This window comes from Micropterus salmoides, unplaced genomic scaffold (assembly GCF_014851395.1).
Source record: "Micropterus salmoides isolate LMB-PRFRI ecotype aquatic unplaced genomic scaffold, ASM1485139v1 Ms_hic_scaffold_17, whole genome shotgun sequence".
Classification (NCBI taxonomy): domain Eukaryota; kingdom Metazoa; phylum Chordata; class Actinopteri; order Centrarchiformes; family Centrarchidae; genus Micropterus; species Micropterus salmoides.
In genome coordinates this window covers 29,442,241-29,464,152 of record NW_024040817.1, presented here as the reverse complement: position 1 = coordinate 29,464,152, position 21,912 = coordinate 29,442,241, and the positions used below count along the sequence as shown (strand labels likewise).

Here is a 21,912-nt window from a genome sequence, read left to right as displayed (position 1 = left end):
TATTTGATTTTTCAAACAGGAAAAGCACAGGTGTAACTAACAGCACAAACAATGGTTCTATCTCACACGGGCTCCGCCCTCTACTGGACATCAACTTTATTGCCAGGTATGTGTACACATACAAGGAATTTGACTCAGGTTTGTACATTGCTCATGATGTGCTCACTAAACAAAATTACCATAACACAATAATAAAATAATAATAAAATAAAATCAGACACAAACTACAGTATAGACAACACTAATATACACACTATGAACAAAACAATATAGACATATTGACAAATATTGCAGTGATCAGAGTGCAAAGGATGCAAGAGTAAACTATTATTCTCATTATGTACATGTTGAATGTGGATATGATATACAGGTACACATACATGCATCCATGTACACATGTACACAGTGTGATGGAGCATAGTGCAAAGGATGCTGGAAAAAATAAATAAGACCTATGACCTTATGACCTGAGGTAGGTGTATTGGTATACAGTATATATTCAATATGACATGGTATGAACAGCCCTGAAATAGAGAATGGTGAATAAATAAATTATAAGTGGAAACCAGTAAACAGGTGCTGATTGTTCCTGACGCTGTGAGTCAGAAATCAGCTGTTCATCAGAGTGATGGCTTGTGGGAGGAAACTGTTCCTGAGTCTGATGGTTTGGGAGTACAGTGCTCTGTAGCGCCTACCAGAGGGGAGAAGCTGGAACAGATTTTGTCTGGGGTGAGATGGATCTGCAGTGATGTTTCCTTCCCGTTTCCTGACTCTGGAAATGTATAAGTCCTGAATGGAGGGCAGGTTGGCACCAATTATTTTTTCTGCAGTCCTGACTGTCCGTTGTAGTCTGCTCCAGTCCTTTTTGGTGGCAGATCCAAACCAGACAGTGATGGAGGTGCAGAGAACAGACTGGATGATGGCTGTGCAGAACTGGATCAGCAAGTCCTTAGGCAGGTTGAACTTCCTGAGCTGAAAGTACATCCTCTGCTGGGCCTTCTTCATGATGGTGTCAGTGTTGGGCTCCCACTTCAGGTCCTGGGATATTGTGGACAGCAGACACAAGGCTGTTGAGTATGGTGATGGGGGGCAGAGTAGGGGGGGATCCTCCTGAAGTCCACGGTCATCTCTTCAGTTTTGAGCGTGTTAAGCTCCAGGTTGTTCTGACCGCACCAGAGAGCCAGCTGATCAACCTCCCGTCTGTAGGCCGACTACACTGACGCAGTGTCGTTGGCTGCAAAGTTGTTATTTAGCTTTTCAGCATAGCACCTCTTTGCAGCTTTGATCTCTTTAGTCAGCGTGTTCCTGGCCTGGTTGTACAAGACTCTGTCCCCGCTTCTGAAGACCTCCTCTTTGGTCTGACGAAGCTGTGAACCAGGGTTTTTGGTTATTGTGTGTGCGGAAGGTTTTAGTCGGCACACACGTCCTCACAAAAACTGATGTCAGATGTCACAGTGTCAGTTAGTTCGTCCAGGTCAGTGCAGTCAAAGCAGGCCTGTAACTCCAGCTTTGACTCGTTGGTCCATCTTTTAACAGTCTTTACAACAGGTTTAGCAGATTTCACTTTTTGCCTGTGTGTCGGGAGAAGATGAACCAGACAGTGATCAGAGAGTCCCAAGGCTGCACGGGGAACAGAGCGATAGGCGTCCTTTAATGTTGTGTAGCAGTGGTCCAGTGTTACACACTCGTCAGAACACCTGCTGTCTCTGAAAGCCCACCACGTCCCAGGCTTGGAGAACGGCGGTGGCTGACCTCATGTTGAGGGCTGGCCCCCAACAGAGCGGGTGGAGACTGCACAACAATGTGGTTCAGCAGATCTGAGCTCGCTTCGGGAGAGCGGAGGTGGATCCGTTTTGCCAACACCCGCTGCCCGCTGTGGTTCTCAATTCAGCCACAGGACAGCCCACCCTTGGGGATGGACACATTACACACACGTCATTGCCAGAAGGGCTGTTGTTTGTGTTCCCCTCCACCCCATCTCATCCCTCCAGTTAGGTGAGGCGGGAACGGTCATTTCGTCATTCTGGTAGAAGCCCTGGCCTTGCTGTAAAGACGGATCTGCCTACCTGTTCGGTGGGAGACGTTTTCTCTTTCCTGCAAGGTCTGATGGAGAAGGGTCTGTCGCGCTGCAGCTATCTCTCCTGTCACAGGGGGTTTGGTGACAGAACAGTCTTCACCCACTCCCTCGTGATGCGCTTTCTGCAGGGTGTGAGAAGGCAGCGACCAGTGTCGTGTCTCTCAGCGCCTCAGTAGGACTTGCTGCTTGTGTTGGTGCCTCTAATATCTGCACCTTATGAGCCCCTAGAGCAGTCCTCATTAAAAATGCTATCTCTTGAACAACCCTGCGCCTTGCTCTCACCTCTGTTATGAAGGTGAGTGAGCTGTGTGCCTGTCGGTTCACCCCAGCTGCATGCTGGTTCTTGGTGTCCACAGTGCAGCCAGATTGAGACAACACACCTCCTTTGTTCTTAAGAGTATAAGGAGCATGTTCAGGTCCAGGACAATAAATCTGGATGCTTTCTACCCCCCTACCCAACTTAGGGTGCAGGGAGGTGAGAGTGCATCTATTGTCCATGTGTGCTAGGCTAACGTCCTATGTAAAGCACACAGCCCCCATTCGATGCACTAGTCAGCTGTTTGTCTGTTTCAGTGATAGTGAGGTCAGTAAAACCCTGTCCAAGAAGAGCCTGGCCAGCTGGCTTTGTGAGGGAATCTCCCAAGCCTGTCCATGGGTTGAAGCAGACCCATCCTTAGCGGTGCGTGCACATTCCACTCGGAAGTGTGGAAGTGTCTGCGACCCTTTTTCAGCGGGGTGTGTGTCGAAGAGATCTGCACAATGGCACCTTGGCCTTTACTGTGCCCGATTGTGCGTTTCTATCTCTTGGATATGTCGGGCTCCTTCTCAGGATCCAGCTAGCAAGTGCGACCTAGGATCTGAAAAAATGAGGATCTGGTGACTACTGGGTGTAGAGGTGGAACATACTCTGGCAGTGCCTGAAGTTTTAGTGAGAAGTCAGAGCAGTGCAGGTATTAATGGTCAGGCCAAGCCCCTATCGGTCCAGCGACCTTCTCAGGGGTGTCCCACCATTCTGTCACTAGGTGATGTGGTGGTCGGGGCTTTGGCTGGCCTGTGGCAGACCGGGTTGGTGTGGTGGACTTTGGCTTGTCAAGCCTAGGGCGGACAGTCATCGGGCTCCACCCACTGTACCCATAGAGTCCAGTAGAGGGCAGAGCCTGTGTGAGATAGAACAAAAAAATTACGATATGGTAACCCTAGTTCTATAAGCACAGGCGGAGCCCTCCACCGATGAGCCCTGCCGCTGTCTGCTGAAGAGGCGATCAGATGCTGAGGCAGTAGGGACACTATTTAGGCAGTATTTATACCTCACACACGTATCAGTAGTGACGTCCTATTGGTCGGCTACGTGCACGATAAAATTTCAGTGGGCTAGTGCGTGTGTGTGATTGGAGGAGGTAGCTCCGCCTGTGCTTATAGAACTAGGGATTCCATATCGTAACCTTCGTTCTGTTCCATTTATCTATCCCTGTAAGACATCCAAGTTAGCTAGCCTGAATAATAGCAGGGCCTTGAAACTGGAACCCCTCAGTGGAATGCATTATTAATGTTATTAAGTACATCTGTGCTTTGTCTGCTGTATAAAAAGACCTATCTCTGTGATTTTCTAAATTATTTCTTGAGTTAATTAACACAGCCTCCTTTGTCTTTTTGTTAAGTATATGATGCAGCCTTGATGAAGAACACTTGCACCATGGAACTATTTAATGCCTTGTCTATTTTTATTTTTTTAGGACACATTTCATGCATTATAGCTTATATAACAAGCACATTATCTTTGTATTAAACCTTTACTGTGATTCCCTGTAAACATGTTAAGTTATTCAGACTGTAAATGAACAGATGTGCCAAACACGTCAGTCAGACGTAAGGGCAGAGAAGGGTTTTCTGGCACAACTTCACCTACTTCTAAAGTGCATGGACAAGGCTAAGTTTTTACAGAAGAGGCCTTAAAGGTGGTGTAAGAATTTCTAATTCAATGCACGTCTTTTTGTCAGATTCAGTGAAGATCTCCTCACGGTTCGCTAGCTGTCCGTTCTGTGTGCACACTGAAAATAAATCTGGTGTGTGAACTCACACACATCACTATTCCAGCAGTTCCAGCCATGATTTGTGTGTCAGGTAACATTAAATGACTTGCCCTTACATTCTAGTTTGTCAAGATATATTTTTATTGTTGTTAGCTAACCCACAAATTTCTTTAAATTTTCTTATTTTTTTTATGAAGTGTTATTTAAAGAAAGAGTAGGAAGAGCAACATCAAAATGACTAAACCACATAATTGAGAGATATTTAATTACAACTATAAAAACTCATTAATTGAGAAGTCCTATAAGAAGTCATATAGTCAGTCTAGTAAGGGCAAATTTAATCCTCCCCCACAGAAAACAGCAAATACAAAGGCAATGTCAGACTGAAAATATAATAAAATATATAGTACTGGAGTGATAGCAAAATGGACATTCAGATGAATATTAGATGGTGCTTACCTCATCCTCAGGCTGGATGGTGATTCAAGGACAACTCAAGATGAGTGACAAAGACAGACTGGAAATGCAACCGCCTGAAGCTCACAATACTACAGAAGAGATTTAACTATTTGGAATTATGGGACACCCAGTACATAACAATTGTTGTCATCTGTCTTGTCTCTTTCAGACACTGAAGGCCGATAGTCGCTGCAGTTGAAAGCCACCCTGCACAATTTGTAAAAGAATCACCACCACACTGCTGACCAACTTTAGAACTGCTGCTCAAACAGCAATCATACAAGTCTTTTGACCAGCCACTTGTTTTCTGTGCTGAGGGGGGAAAAAGTTTTCTGTGCTGAGGGGGGAAAAAGTGGAGAGCGTTTTGTACACTTTCAAGAGCAAACTTGGAGTGAGCAACATTGCAGTCTTAACCAAGACCCCTTCTAACTTGTGTGTCTGTGTTTGTGATTGGTAAGGAGTGGCACTGCATGAAAATTGATGAGTGAATCACTGTTTGTAATGCATAATAATGTAAAGAGTCCGGTCTAGACCTGCTCTATATGAAAAGTGCCTTGAGAAAACTTATGTTATGACTTGACGCTACATAAATAAAATTTAATTGAATTGTTTATTTATACTCTGTATAAGCAATTGCAGTCTACTATGCAGTTATTTAAGTCTTAGCTGTCATTGGCTTTTGACAGTGTCCATCTTAAGTTCATTTCAAGTGAAGCGAAGCGAACGCGGAAGTCCCTTAAAACTGCATTCTATCGAACAGCCTCTGGTTGTAAAAAGAAGTCAGGCTCCATTAGAAATGATGGTAAAATGACCCTACTTTTCAGCTGATTTATTACCTCAGTAAACACTTTCCTAATGAGTTTATGGTCTCAGTCGCTAGTTTCAAGTCTTCTTTAATACAATATGATGTTCATTTAGTAAAGTATGGTCTGTTTAGAGGAAAATAGACCTTAAAGCAGAGTATGCTTCAGGGTGGGACTATCTGTGCTAGAGTGACTTATAGAAAAAGCTTATTAGGAGTTGGCTGTTCATTTTCTCTGCTGAGTACATTTAATTAGGCCTGTTTTTGCCAGACAAAATTATCAGCCCCTGTTAGTGGGGTTTGACAGAGCTAAAGTTAGCGACTAGCTGTTGAACATAGTGGAGCATTTAACATCTATTAATCAATTAATACCGCTTTAAAAGTATCATCACTAATGTCATGTAGCACTAATTAAGGTTTTATGCTTTTGTTACCAATCAATAATTTAAAAAAAAAACATTTAAATGGACAAAAAAATCCCCTATCTTTATAACAGTGCAGTAATAAATAGCTTAAGTACCCTACCTGGCCCCATGGAGACTCTATATTTTTAAGGTCCCAGTTGCACATGACAGCTGTGCATTATGATGATTCATTTTTGTGACAGGGCTATTCTTTTAATGACCACAAGAGCTAAAAATGCAAGAGTCAAATCTATCAACAATAGACTACATGTATCACAATACTGGCAGTCTGTAAAAGGTGCACACAGTGCTAATGTCCCGCTGGCGGAACAGTGGTCGGTAAAAGGTCAAAATCTCCATCAGCCTATGAATGTTTTTGTCCGCTCATCATTAACAGGGTAGAGATGTGAATGTAGCAGCAATATGAAAAGACTGTTACTGTACAAACAGTGCTGTTGGGGCGACTGCAGTTAACTCACCAAACTTTACTTCCCTGCATTCTCAAAACCCCGGGCATTTGCATTATTTCAACCCACCAACACTACTCCCTAAAAACAGGTGCATGCACAACTGCGCTGAATGCCCAGTGCTTGCATAATTGAGACCATCTTTTCTCACTGCGCACTATAATAGCTGGGGAAAATGAGCAACCAAAACACATTCATGAGAAAGGTACTGTTTATGTGGAGTTCTCAGTGCCAGTTCAGATTTGTCAAGACAAAGTCTTTGCAGACTCTGCAAGGCAGATTTTAAATACAAATCTCTGGGTTGTTGAGGAAAGCACATTCCAGTGTGACTGTTTTAGCATGCGGTGGATTAAAGTGAGACCACTTTAACATGAAAAATAGTGTTGATACTAAAATACCAACAGATCCGATCTATGCATGACTATTCATCAGTAACAAGGGAAAACGGAGGCTAGCTATGCTGCTGCCCTGATGAATTATGAAACAGCCTAGACCTTTAGTTGACCTGTGACTTATATCTACTGAGCTGCTTGTATACAGAACATATTGTGGATAACAAAACCATTGCTAAAGGCCTGACTCAAGCACTGCATGCAAAAAATGCCACTACAGCAGCCAGGCATCCGCTTGCTTAAAACCTTCCTCTGCAACCCTTCATTTACCTTTCCGCTCATATTAAATCACTCCAAATGTAACACATACACCAAAACAACTGTAGCAGTGGACTTCTGTTAGGTTGACCTCAGCTGTGTGCATTCAAGGGAGAAGACAGCGCCGAAACCAAAGCATAATACTCTGCAGTGCACCAATATGTGACATAGTGCAGGGAATATCTGCCTTTGTATTCATGGACTAGATAGGCTAATATTAAAGTAAAATATATATATTTTTTTTACATTTTTTAAAATTAATATTATAATTATAAATTCTAAGGGGCAATTAATTAGTGATTAATGAGCTAATTAATGACAAAAAATGATTTATGATGTTGTTAGCCAATTATAGTTAGTTAGTTAGACAAATATCTGATTTGAGTACTGGTTGTGTTACGTATTATTATTCAGATCATGGGGTAATGTACAAAGTGCTGAGGTCACAGGACTACCTGTTACTGAGAGTTTTCAAAGTGTGATCATTGTCCATGACCAAAACTGGACCCATTAAACAGTGACAGCTAAAGGCAGGGCTAGCAGGAAAAGAACTAGTTCCTAGGACGTGTTGTCCAACCATGTTAGAAGGCAAGTGTTTATAAGTTTTCCACATTAATTAGCCACATTCATCTTTTAAATGTGGGGATTTTGGCACATGCTTTGGGCAACGTTTAATGGAAGACACTGATACTGTTGCAAAAAGTGCCAGAAATAGTGTAAATTGTGTAAAGAATGAAAAAATTGAGCTAGAGAGAGGAGTTCACACCCTACTTACCTTCTCACACCCACAAACCTGGCAAATTGCTGCTTTAAATGAGTATTCTTGTTGCATTGGCAATTTAGGAAGGTTACAGAAATGTCTAACATAGCCCCACCTCTGATTCCAACAACAGGAACGTGTGTGGACAGATTTAACAACGGTTTAACATTCAACCATTTGACAAGCATCCCAACTCCTTAGCCAAACCCCCATGCTTTGTAAAATGCAGGACAAACACAGCTTCCAAGTGGAAGAGACACAGCTTAAATGGCCAGAATTAACAGTGAATTAACAGTCAGTGACTCAGTGTTTGTTTAGTCTAAACGGTATGACATTCTGTAGTCAGTTGTGCACCACAGAACTTGATGTCAGTCAAGTCACCTCAATAGTTACAGTCTAGTAGGCAGAGTCTGAATAATATAAACCCTACAAATCCAGTATTTTAAGCCTGGAAAAGAATAAAATTATGCTTCCCTGCAGATATAATTTCTATATCTTAATATATATATAACTTATATTTCTGTTTCTACTTGTGGGTGTTGATGATGATCACCAGCTAGACCTTACCACCTTTTATAGTTTCCAGCTGGTGTCATAGCTGACATGAAATACAGCTGAATTAATATGAGCAAATTAACAGGATATATAACATGTAATATAAGCACTTTATGAGCAAGCTGTTAACATAAGCGCGTAGGAAGTTATTAGATTTGAAGGGCATGTGGACCACTATATTGCTGACACCAATATATCAACCTCTCCCAATAGTTTAGAAATTCACATTGAATTATTACAGCCTGGCAAATGAAGCAAGCTCACAATATGCCCCCCGCTACCATCCTCTGAGAAATAAATATCTCCAGGACACAAGTTAAAAGCCCTGAAGCTACAAGATCAATATTTCATAGGCAGGAGGTGATAAAGAGTCTTGATCCAGCTCTTCCTGTCTTTGAAGCAGCCAGTAGTCCAGCAGTGAGCTCCAGGATGGCTCGATGCCATTTGAAGCCACAGCCAAGTGGATTTGGGCCACTGCACAAATTTAACAGGTACTATATAGGAAAGAGTTGGCTGCGCTTCACGCTGCAGAGTGTTGATAATTTTGGAAATAAAAGCCTGGGTGACCATCACAGGATGTATGCGGAGCTATTTATCCACCGACTATCAAAGTGTGGCCCTATCACTTTGAAACGACCCTGTGGAGAATTGAAGGCCAGGGGATAAAAGTACCCTGCACAGGCTGGGTCATTACATTACTGTTCAGCCATTTTAACTGCCAAGGCTGCTCAGGCCCAAGTTGCTGGAGTCCAAATCAATACCAAGTCCAGCAGTTCAAGTTTCAAATCCAAACATCATTATCTAGTATGTTGTATATTGGCATTCATTTGTTGCTACAAACTTCACTAAATAATTATAGTGGGTTTTATACCTGGTTTATTCCTCTTTTGTGTAGTTGCCCCAGACTAACAGTGTTAACATTCCTCATTTACTTTCAGATATAGAGTGACAGTTGGCTGCACACATCCACTTATGATGTTGTTTTGCCATGCCATAGCTATGTGTGTGTGTGTGTGTGTGTGTGTGTGTGTGTGTGTGTGTTCCATAGAGATAAAATGGTAAAGGTAAAGTAAAATGGCAGTGGTAATAATATTAATCAAAATCAGAAAGAGCTTTATAGTTGGAGATGGAGAGAGCAGCCCAGAGACTGGAAAACATTTACATAACAGCAGTTTGGAATTTTTTTTTTTAGCATATTTCATAATTTTGCAACAAAAACGTGTGTAATGTATTATGCCTGGCCAAAGCGCACTTTTTTATTGCGTCACCTGTTGACCTGGTGATCATTTTCTATTTATCTGAGGTGTGTCTCTAGGTGTGTGCAGCAGGATGGACCTTCCCTGTGAATTTCACTTTCACTATAACTTATATAGTGTAGGCTTCAGTATCACTTTTACCAACCTAAAAATTTTAATCTAATACTGGTACTGGGAGACCCACTGCCTTGCAAGCATGCTTTGCATGCGTGGTCCCCAACCCCCTTGGACTTGGACCCTAATTGGAGTAGCAGGTGCTGAGTGTGTGGCCCAAAGGCTGCTTTAAATGAGTTTATGTTGGTATGTGGTAGTCTGATTGTTTGCAAATGTTTTAATATTGTATGCACTACTAAAGCACACGATGAGAGCCTGCCACTCTTGCATTGTTACTTAATCCTGAGTTAAAATGTAGTTTTAAGGACCTTTTTATTTTAGTTTATCTTGTGCTGTGTATTTTTCTTCTCAAAATGTTTTGTTTCCTTGTTTAACCTGGTAACCTGGTACTATTCTTCCACAGACCACTGGTTAGGACCAGATCAAATCAAATCCCAGTTAAGTGAAGATCAAAATAGACAATAAGCAGAAATCAGTGCTTCAGAATAGAAAGAAATATAGAACAAACTTTCCTTTCTGAATACACTTTTAAACAAGGTGACACCTGTTTAATAAACATTAATTAAAGCGAACCCAGTGGGCAAGATCAGAGGTCGGGGTCAGCTGCGGGACAAGACTGCTGTGCTGGAGCTGTAAAAAGGGATTCAGCAGCCAACTTTGCTAAAGGCATTTCATCTGTGGCTTGAAACCAAGCTGTCCAGGTACGCCACTCTGCTGTCACCAAACAGCGTGTTAAATACTGAAAACAGTGAGAGTAAACAGCTACTGCTCTATCATAATAATAAAAAAAAAACTGCCATCAAGCATGGACTCTGATTTAGTAGCCTTTGGCAAGGTGTTACTCCATTATACTCCAGCACAAGTGAGTCAGACTTTAATCAGGTGGTTTTAGCACAATAGTGGGGGAAACTGCCAAAAAAGGAGTCTGTGTGGAAGCCAGAAATGCACTTAAAGGGAACATTGAGGGAAAAAGTCCCCTCTTATGTGACAGTGTGGTGTCCTGCTGTATGTCTAATATTTCGACGACTCGATTTAATAGCTTAAGCAAGGGTTTTGTGAGTGTATGGGAGTGTGATCCACCCCCCTGCCACATGGAGGCGCCGCAGACCCGCATTCTCGCGTCCCACCTGCTGGCTTGTCCGTGCAAAAAGTAGCGGAGCCGTTACAGGAAAAGTGGGTGGGGTGGGGGGAGGGGGGGGGGCGGCTCTTTTTGAACGCTTTAGCTCGAGATCAGATGCTCCCTGTGCGGGCTGTGGAGAGAGCAGGCAGGCAACGCTTCTGCAGTGGGATTCAGCGATGAACGCAGCTGAGCGCGCAACTTCTCTCCGGTCCTGCTGTTGCTGCCACCGCTGCTGGAGTTTTCTTTAGGATTTTCTCCCTGTCACAAAACGAGCTGGACTTTACTTCTCCTGCCAACATGTATTCAGCAGCACTGCTACTGGTGCTGGCCGTCAGGATCTACGCAGACAGTATGGAGGGACCAACAGGTAAAAGAAGGAAAAAATAATTGTTTGTCAGTGTGGATCTGTGGAGACCCACAGCGCGCACCAGTAAATCTCACTTGCTGTTCCAAAGTTATTCGTCAGGGTCTGAAGTCGCTCTTTCCCCACAGCCTAGACACATATTGTGGGTTTTCACAACTTAAAAAGTTGTCTCAGAGTGTGTGTTCGGCTGCATTTAGTGGTGTGAACTTTCTCCTTTGCGCATGCAGTGAAACGTTAATATTCCAGGGGGCATGGAAAATGGAAATTGCCTGCACCCTCAGTATAATCATAGCATCATTTCATTACACGACTCATTGGTATTCGTGGTTACTAGATTTTCTGAGGACATTCAGTTCCTCAAGATCAAATCTGCAAAGTTAAGAAAAACTAAGCTTCATAAGGAAAGTGGATTCGTTATTTGCACCCTGAACACTCTCTCCCCCTCTTTCACTCTGTGCCTCTCCATCTCTGTCCAGTGCACTCAGCATCATGACGTTTACTGTCATGTTTTTATTGTTCATGCATCAGTACGTGGCAACACCATTCTCTACTCCAATGTGTCATCCCAGAAAATGTAAATTACATCCTAGTAATTAAGTCATCCATCTTTGAGTTTTTTATTGCTGATGTATATGAAATGGGCTGCTAACTGCATGTGTATGTTAATAGTATTGATGGAACATCTTGCATAATTGTGTTGCTGATGCGGGGGAAGATTTGGTTGACTGGTTCAGTATAAAAATCAGCCATCAGAGGCGTTTGGGAGCAACATTTGGAGTGAACAAATCAAGAGAAGTGTGTTTTCTGCTGCTACAAAGCAATACAGTGGAGATGAATTAGTAATGTCAGTGTTGTGCCCCAAATAAAAGCACTGGCAGCTGATCCAAATATTCTCTGTGTGTGTGTCAATCAAACTCTGATAGACAGAAGTAGAAGTGTTGGCAGGGAGGACAACTGAGATTTTAAGCCATAATACCTGAACTCCACAGAGCCTACTGTATCTGAGTTCAAATCCTTTTAACTTGGCCTGTGGCCAGTTCAACATTTGAATGGCTCAAGCAGTTTCTGAAGATTTCTGAGGCCTCTGAACCTCATCGTTTGTGGAATACAGTAGAACAAAATACCTCTAGTCACATGTGCCAAGTTGTCTGAAGTGAAAGTGCCAGTTGGTTTGTCTCAAGAATGCTTTGCAACTCGTGTAAGCTCTGTAGCTACGGTATAAATACTCTGGTGCATGGGTATCAGTTACACAGCTACCAAAACCAGTTGCTGAACAGACGTACACTGAGCCCCTCCCTGCTCTTCAGGATCAAGTTGGTTCTGCAGGCAAGATTTAATGTAACAAGCCAACTGTCTTATCAGATTACACAGAACAACGACGGTCTCATCACCAGTTGGCATACATTCAGCTTGTTTGTTGGAAATGAATTCTGTTGTCAAGAATGGACACTGCTGTGAAATAATTTCCACATAGTCAAGACAAAGATGGTCTCAACTACTTATGTTTTGGGCTGTGGATAAAACCTCAGTATTTTTTTCAGTAGCAACTGAAATATGTTTGAAGCATGTAGAAAAGTACAGAAAGTTGGTATGAAATGTCTGGTCAGATTCTTGTTTCCTGATTTTAAATCAAAATCTTGCCAGTTTTTGACTAATCTATTTCATTTCCACAAAGATCTTGTATGGCTGCTTTTTGTAGTAAAGTATCATAAGTAGCCATTATTAGTTGTAACGTATTCAGATGTCTTGTTTTATCTTGTAAGTGCTACTGATTTTACTTTATATTAACAGTCAAAAGTCCAAATATGTTCTATCTACCATTGCAGAAGACTAAGGAAACTACTATAAAATATTCACATTGAGAGCTGGAACCAGAGAATTTTGACATTAATACCAAAATAGTTGTTGATTAATTTTCAGTCCATTGACTAATGGATTAATTAATTCATTTTTGCAGTTCAAACTAGTAGTAAAAACTTCAACCACACCGAGGCCTGCCTGTGTCAGATCTGTAGTCTCTGCTATTGCATTGGTATCATTAGGTACACATGGTTTGTCTACAGTTTCTTTGGCCTAATGCTTTACCTTAGTTTGAGGAATCTAAACTTCTTTTAACAAAGTTTTAAATTTAAAGAAATATGCAATCCATCAGAAATAATAATAAGAGCTTTGACTAAATAAAATATACCTTTACAGTTAGAAAAGATGCCTGGTTTAGAGCAGAGAGTTCTGATTAAAGAATAAGTTAACAAGCCCAAAGTTTATGCACGGCTGCGTTGTGGAAAGTTGCATCATTTGATGCGCGTGAACTGATGAAGCCAGGTTGTGGTAATCCACGGAGCCTGTATGACAAAATTCAGATTTTCTTTTTGAAAAGTACATTTTCAAGGGAATTGTAAGGCATTATTAGATGATAGGAAATGAGGGACGAATAACATACAACACTGGTCCCTTGGGACATTCATGGCCTACAGTGCACCTCAGGATGCTGTTTTTGAAAGGGTTGACATGCGTGGATGCTTAGAAATTGGACCGTGGTGTATCCTGATGAGCGGTCAACCCTTGTTATCACGCGTCAAGACACCGCCAGTCTGCGGGCTTTCACATAAAACAATGGATACAGTTAATTTGACGTGCATCATATGCCTCATGTGTTGCATTTCAGAATGAGACCAAGCATTGGTTGAAAGCTTTCAATAGTACTTTTGCGTTACTTGTTGCTACTTGATGCTACGGACACATTTTGGTTGGTACTTTAGGTTTAGGCTCTAGGTATTCTTCAAAGACTAAGCCTTGCAGTTTAGTGACATTGTGTGGCAGGACCTGTGGGTATTGATGATAAAAGATTTCCCTTTGCTGCCTTTTGGGGCTGCCAAGAAGTAGTGTCGTGCAGCTTTAATGCTGAGAGGGGAAAAAAGAGAAGGCATTGTGCTACCCTTCACTTTAAATTCCCTTGTATTAAGGCAAATGATCCAGTATCAACGTGGAGTTGATCCTGCCTGTTAATTCAGCTCTATGGTTTCACCTACAGAATGGGTGATTGTTGAGGTGAGGTGAAACCGGCTGTCTTGTTTAAGTGCACCTGGCCTCTTGGGTACACGTGGGTACCGAGGAGTAAGAGGAAGAAGGTAATTTAATCATAGAATGAAACCATGTGACCGAACCTAAATACTGAGTGTCACTGACACGCAACTCCAAACACTCGGAGATGGGAGGGTAGCCACACTGAAATAGGCGCTGACACGAGAAGGTGGGCTGTCACAGGCTGCTGGGACTATGCAGAGAGGATCCTCGGTGTGTATCCGGCTCGGTGTTAATCTAACAGAAAATAGCCCGTCACACACAGCTCTCCTGGGGCAAATGTGGAGGCTGTAAATGGAGAAAATGGAGCGTATGCTCACACAAAAGGCAATGATGAAATGCGGTTGTACTGGAGGCAATAACACAAGATTCTTTAAAAGAACAATGGTGAATTGTATAATGGCTACACGTTGTTCAAGAAAATGAGTACGCTCTGTAATTATCGTTCATGATAATGAGATGGCAGAGGAACAAGGGTTGTTTCGACACCCATTTTATAAAGGACGTAAAATCGCAGAAATGTATCAATATAACCCAGTCCACATTGTTTACCAGACAGTTACAAGCCCTCATAGCTTTCAGACTAAATTTCAGAAGCAACAGACTAGACAACCTACTTTTAATAGTCTGCTTAGCTGAAGAAAAATTGGTGCAATTACTGTAAGCTTGAAATTGATAAAAATGATCAATGTGAAATGATAAAGCTAGGCCCACATTGCATTCCTCGCCTTTCTGATGCAGGACTAGATTGACTGCATGTTAAAAACATTCTAAATGAGCCTGTTTTTCTTCAGTTTTAATGGATGGGTCAAGCATATGGGCCCGTATGCATAGACATATTCAGTCAGCCAAAGCAGCCTGACAGACGGAGCCAGTGAGAGCAAAGCAGCCTGGCTGAGGTGGAAGTCGGTGAGGCCTTTGGAGAAATTTGAATTGCTTCTGCTGTTTGTCATTCTGTTCGTCTCAGATCGTTTTAGTGGCATTGTGGCTAAAGCAAACTTACAAAGGTGTTCAACAGAATTACAATTTTTACTTTTAACCATCACTCCTGAAGACTTCATGGGATTTTAGAAGTTCTGAGGCCTGTTAATAGCTGTGAGATTTGGCAAACTTAAGCCTTTTGTGTAACTGCTGTGTGATCACTTCTGCTTATCTAAAAATGGTTTCCTCTTATCATTGAGGGAAGAGTCAGGGCAGCTGTTGTTCAACTGAAGTCAATCTTCTCCAAGAGAGTTAAGTTGGTGAAATGTTGCCTCCAACAGACCCTGTGCCTCTCTAAGCTGAATTCTTGCTCCTCCTATGCCATCTATTTACAAGACTTCAGTAGTCATCATTTGTCAGTGTATTGGGCAATAACATCAGCATTATATGTTACAAATTTGATTGATTACTTGTAAACCCATACCCAGCAGTGTATGGCTTTACAATTTGAAATTTACTGTCAAGGTCCGGGACATGCTAGCATGACGCAGGGACTGGAGGTGGGTGGGTGGGATGTCATATTATGATCAACCACATTGGAAAAGCTGCCCACATCATTGGTAATTTCAAATCAAAAATTTGTGAAAAATATCTCCAAGTTTGTGTAAAGAACTGAGTCAAAAAACTGCTGGAAAAGTTGGCTGCAAAGCCACCATCACTGGCAGTTATATCTAATGTAAAATAAACTCCAATGCTAACACTCATAACTGATTCAGCTATTTTAAAAGGAGCTATTCACAGTTTCTCTATATTTGGTTTAACTCCAAATATGTAACACCAGAGAGTAAGCTTAGCCTATTTAAATGATGTAACTACAAGGCTAGCAGTGGGGGTAACCATGCGTGAACACCCCCAAGCTGGAACAACAGGAGTTTTTTTTTTTGTTCTTCCCATTACCAACATTACCTGAATACAGCGCTAGCCTCTACAAAACAAGGTGAAATACGGCTCCTGGGACCAAAGTTGTATTAAACACATTAGGGATAAAGCGATTGCCTGATTTTACTATTAACCGTGCTGTTGTTGTGGTTAATTAATCGTAAAGTGTTTCTGTTGCACGGAACGAAACTGCACAAAACGAAAATAAAAAGTTACATGAGTGGTGCACCAGCTTAAAGTGCCGCGCTTATGAGAGACATGGAGGCTACTGCTGTACACTGGCTAAACTCTGGCAGATGGACCAAACCAGGGCATTATTTAAGAGGTGACGGATCACTTGTTCAAAAACTTGCCGTTAAAAGGTTGCTGCTATAGGAGCGAATACCTACACCAAATTTGATTCAGCACCTGTGGGATCACCACCCAGCTTTGCACGCCCAAGTTAAGGTAATACATAATAAGTGAGTTAAATAACGTGGCAAGTTGGTTGGGAATCAAATCAAAAATTACAATCAATGCCGGAGTAGTGAGAGTCGAGCTTTCAGTGCAGTGTAAACAAACAGCAGCATGTAACCTTTCAAACCCACCGCAACGACAGCACTGCCATGAGGCCCATTAATTTCAATGGCTTGTGCCACGCCACGGAGGTTTGTTGCTGCGTCGAGCAACACACACCGCATCGCTTGGCAAGCTTGCGTACACACCGCTGTCAGCATAGTTGAACCTTTGCACTGAATCCAGCTTCCAGCCAGAAGAACGTAGTCCTCTCAAGACCTTCAGTCACTGAAAATTCAACGCCAGGTTTAAAACACTAACATAACATCAGGAGCTTATAAACTTCCAGGACTACCAATTAACTGCATTTCAGTTATTAATAATATAATTTTCACTAAAACTTATACGTATGGATGAGAGTTGATGGCAACAGTTTATTCCCCTCCTTAATAATAATTTCCCCTGGGGGATAAGTGAAGTTAATATTAGTCTTATATTAATAATAATACTTAAATGTTATAGACTGTAATGTAATTAAATATTAAAAAATGAACTTAAGCAATCACTAGTGTTGTTAAATTAATTAATGCATAATAATCGTGATAATCGTGAAACTGTGATTATTTCTCTGACTATATATCGTACCAACAAAATCTATAATCGTTGCATCCCTTATACTTTTCGTTTTCTTAGCTGGCTTGCTAACATGTGTGTGAACCCTGCATCTTTACTGTGCATAAAGTGCTGCTGGGTTTAACCACCAGGGTAGCTCACTAGCTAAGCTAACAACTAAACTAGCTGTTCATAGTAAATATCCAAACTCTGGGCCGTCTGCTTGTTAAACCACGTCTTCTTCATGTCTGTCTGTTTTTCTTTGTTAACATATCTTAATATAGAAGATAAGAAATGATGCAGGCTTTGGAATGGTTTAAAAACACCTTTGACTGATATTTGTTACATTTGATTTTTCTGACTACTTCAGGTAATTGTTCAGCAGGGCCTGTGTTGGAAACCAGATGTTGGTCATTCACGGTGGTAGGATTCCAACCGTTCCCGACCATTATCGCCCTGTGCAATATGCTTGTGACGTCGATCTACCTGTGCTGCTGCTGCTCACACATGCCTGTCACCACCATGTGTTGTTAATGGAGCTGACAGTGCTGCCAGACTACCTTGGCCTCGACCCACGAGGCTTCTTTGTGGAGAGAACCAGGACCGGCTTCGCCTCTCCAGGTGTTAGAAATGTGTTTTATCCCCCACCCACCCATCAACAACAAATCATTATTGAGCAGATGGAGGAGTGCCAGCAGGCGCCGCACTGCCTGTCAAGCTGATCGCTAAACGTGTTTAAACAATAAAGCTAATTTGCTCACTTTAAACATCCTCACGTGTTGGTGAAAGCCCGTTGGGATTCAATTTAGATTATTTTAAAGGAAGCTGCTGGGTTTGTGATTGCTGTTGTTCACTCTTCCTTCAGTGACTTATTCCTTTGCTTACACAGCTTTTATTACAACAAGTTCCATACTGATCTGACGTATGAAATGCTTCATGAAACTAGTAAAATGGCTGGAGAGAATAAACGCACATAGCATGAATGCATCATCTGCTGGTGGAATTTGGATGTTGGAATCTGCTGTCTGCTGCAGGTATACAGAGTGCTGCTAATTGTGTGATTATAGAGTCTCAGAGAACTGACCTGCTGCCAGGGCAACAAAAGCAAATGGGTTTAAAGCATCCATACTTTTCAACTACTCTGACATCAGCTTACATTTTATCAAATGTTCCAAGTGCCCGAGATCCCTCTCTGCACTCCTCCAACCTTCCTTCTTCTGCATAAGAGCTCACCGTCTGCCACAGATCATGTCTAAAAATGTCCACAGAGCAATGAGAGTGTGACGATTGTGCTTTGAAAGCAGCCACATAGGCAGCTTACCCGATTGCAAGTAATTGCACTGACAACAGTATCTGGCTCTGAAAACTTGACTACAACCTCTTAATTCCTCAGCCTCAAGAAAGCAAATATCATCAAGCCAGTCAGGAACACTTGTCTCGTCAAATCTGAAGGAATGAATCTTGAATAATTTCACCTTAAAACACTCAAACATCGTTCGGTAACGGTGGTGATTTGCCTTGCATTCTGGGCCGTTTTTTTTTTTTTTTTTTTGCTTTGGTGGTGTATATTGATTTTCACTAAGTGAGAACACTTGAGCTGTGTCTCAATTATAAAAACAACACAGTAATTCTAAGCAGGTTTTGAGTATGAAGAGCATTTACACTACAAAAGTGACGAAACTAAGCATAAGCATACCCCCCCAAAAAAGCCAGTATGCATTATAAATCTGTTAAATTTTTATGTGTGCCTTTGATAGACACAATTGTCCCACAATTGATAGCACAAAGAATACAGAGGTGCTGTCCAGAGCTGCAACACATTAAAACACATTACAGAGGTGAGACAAGGGCAAGAAAGATTTTAGCGCAACAACAACTGTCTCTATGAATTAATTTAAAATTAAGTTTCATTCACATGTATTTTTGGCATTGTATCAGTGTAGAATATTGGATAAGGATAGACATGGCATCATTCATCATCTTTACCTCGAAACAATTGAAATGATAAACATATGGAATAAATTTGATGTAAATTATAAAGCAAAACAGAAATATAACGTAAATTTAAAGACAAAGTTCAGAAACAAAGTAAAAGAAAGCAGAAATGCCTCATCACAAGTGTACAGTTTTTGTTTTTTATTGTTTATTATTTTCAGGGATTTAAAATACGATTTAACTAATTTACAATAAATCTATGGGATAAGTTTGAAATTTACATAAAATTTAGTTAACTAGCCCTACTTAGAGGAAGTAGACAAAGTGGTTGAGGGAAAGTGGGTAACCAGAACGTAAATTAGCACTTCATCAAAATTTAAAACCCTGGAATGCACTCAACATCACAGATTGATGATGGATAACGGTGTGGAGTGTTTGAGGGGGGATTTTTCCTTTCAAGGATAATTTAATCTGTGGTATTGAAATTACTGCTTGGCCAACGGGTTGCAAATGGCAGGTGAGATTGACGATGTAGAATCCGGTTGGTTGTAGCCACGACTGCGTGCTGGTATTAATGATGAGTTGAGATATGCAGGAGCGTGACTGTTCTGCAGTGATGGCTGCCTGTCCATTTAGTCCAGTCCCGCTCTCTGTCAGATTTGGATCCTGGTGCCATTACGTCCTAGATTTGTCACCGCCGCTGACAACCAGCCGTGAATAATCTTTATGAATATTCATCTATCGCTTGTGCTGCCTAGCCGACGGTGTTTTTACACTCTGCAGCCGAACCAATTGTCCAAGCTATTCCCCGGCCATGAAACCTGTGGTTGGACCTGTCACGACTGATGACAGGTTGATGCGAGTCGTGACGCTGGCAGCAGACAGGAGACTGTCGCTCGGTTATCGCTGCAGCGTGAGATGACCGAGCAGCAGATTCAGCAAACGGGTTCAGAGTTCAGCCGCAGGATGATTTTTGTGGCAGCGCTGTCAGCAAATGTCGCTTTAGATTGAGATGACATCTGGGGCCAAATTGCAGGAATAGCATTCCTCTCGCTTCCTTTCCTCTCTGCTGTTTTCAGCTCTGCTACCTCCCCCTCAACTCTTTATCTCCCAGAGTTTTCTCTCTTGGGCTCACAAGCTCAGTCCCCCGTGTCATTAATGAAGAAGACCACAGTGCTGATAGACTCGAGTTAGATTAACTGCCAAACTACAAACCTGCTACTTCTTATATCTTACCCTTCATTTTCTTAAGATAGAAAAAAATCTGTGATATGGAGCAAGACCCGGGGTGTGTAGGTCCCAAGGTAGCAGTAGATATTACACTTTAAAAAGTAGGCGTTTAAAGTTATCAAACCTGTGGGCCTCCGAGTGTCCCTGTGGCGCACAGAAGATATTAAAAGTTGAAGGGAAACTTGGAAGGAAAAAAAGAGTCAAATTATTAAATAAATAATATGACATGTCCCTCAACGGAGCGAACAAGGGCACTGCGGCAGCGCCTGTTCACCCCTGTCAAGGTTAGCAGTGACCCTCCTGTGCACAGCAGGGGAGGTAATGCAGCATGAGCAGCGACACCTGTGTTCCTGCAATCACTGCGGGGCGTCTTCCTCACCGGCTTCTTCACTTCCTCCCTCTGTAAGTAAATCTGGATCGATGCCAGGTTTTGTGGCTCAATGTGTGCCCGTTTCCGGAGCATCTTACTGAATGAAGTGTATGAGCTCCAGAGTGCAGGCTGAGGCAGTGGGGAGATCTGAGACGACTCCAGAGGTGCACATAACCCCGACCTTTCCTGTGCAGCTGCTCTGTGGTAGGTATTTCATAGACATGTTGTTCGACCACATCAGAAGGCGAAAGTGTTTATAGCTGCCCTGTTCAGCTATCCAAAAAAACTGGTGTCATAGCGAGGGGCAATAACCATTCAAATGCACTGATCCAACCTTTTCTCTCCTGATACCAATTCAAATACCTCAACTCAGGGTATCTGCTTATACCGAGTGCCAATCCTGTACCCGAATTAAAAATCTTCATACCTCACCTACCTCAGCAGGAACTAATAATAATGTGCGGTAACATGGGATCGAAAAGCTGTTGGCAGGTGAAGGGCTTCACAATCTGTAAGCACTTCTGCTGAAGTGTACGTTTACACCAAGCAGTTCCCACTTTGATTGGGAAGAACTGTGTCAGTTTGTAGCAGGATGTGTGGAAGAAGCTGACTTTCCCTGGATAAATATGTTTGAAAACAAAATTAATAAACACTGACGGCGTTGGCGTCCCCACCGGGAATCAAACCTTTAACTCCGGCAGCGTTAATGCTTTCACTTGTTGGCCGTCTTGCGTCTCAATCCATCTGGCCATCCTCTGCTTCTTTTAGAAAGGACTTGGCATGCAGAGTTTTGTTAGTTCCATTTCTTTTCTTCTTTTCCGCTTTCCCTCTTGACTTTTATGTGCAGGGGCCACCTTGGCAATGATTCAGACGATGGTGCTATTTTGGCAGTTCTAAGATTCAATAGCACCTGGGCCTGCATCTGCTGTGTTTGTTTGCCAAACTCCATCTGCATCAGTAGCGAGTACGGGGGTTTCAGCCCCTGTGGCCTCTGAACTCAGACAGATAAACGTAAAGGATTACATTCATGAGCAAGGAGCTGGGGGATCATGCCCTGCATGGGAATGAGCGAGCTGTAGCATCTTTGCATTCACAGAGGAAACCGTTAGCCTAGCCAAGAATGATTGGAGGCATATAGCGCTAAAATCCTCATTCTGTTTTATGAGATGTGTTGCTGTCGGTGCCCAAAGCACGATGTTGTGGATTTTATAAGCTTGCTGTTACAGGAGGAATTGAATCATTGATTCAGTAAACAAGAGCCTCAAGTTTAG

General features: G+C 42.2%; 1 protein-coding gene across 4 annotated transcripts in view; it reads left to right on the top strand.

Annotated features, from left to right (window-relative positions):
* The first annotated feature begins 10,817 nt into the window (after nucleotides 1-10,817).
* ptprua (protein tyrosine phosphatase receptor type Ua) overlaps nucleotides 10,818-21,912 on the top strand; it is a 193,611-nt gene continuing 182,516 nt past the window's right edge. For all 4 annotated transcript variants that reach the window (XM_038724919.1, XM_038724918.1, XM_038724917.1 and 1 more), the window contains exon 1: nucleotides 10,818-11,061. In XM_038724919.1, coding sequence (XP_038580847.1) covers nucleotides 10,992-11,061 — 70 coding nt within the window. In that variant the 5' untranslated portion in view covers nucleotides 10,818-10,991. The remainder of the gene's footprint in view (nucleotides 11,062-21,912) is intronic.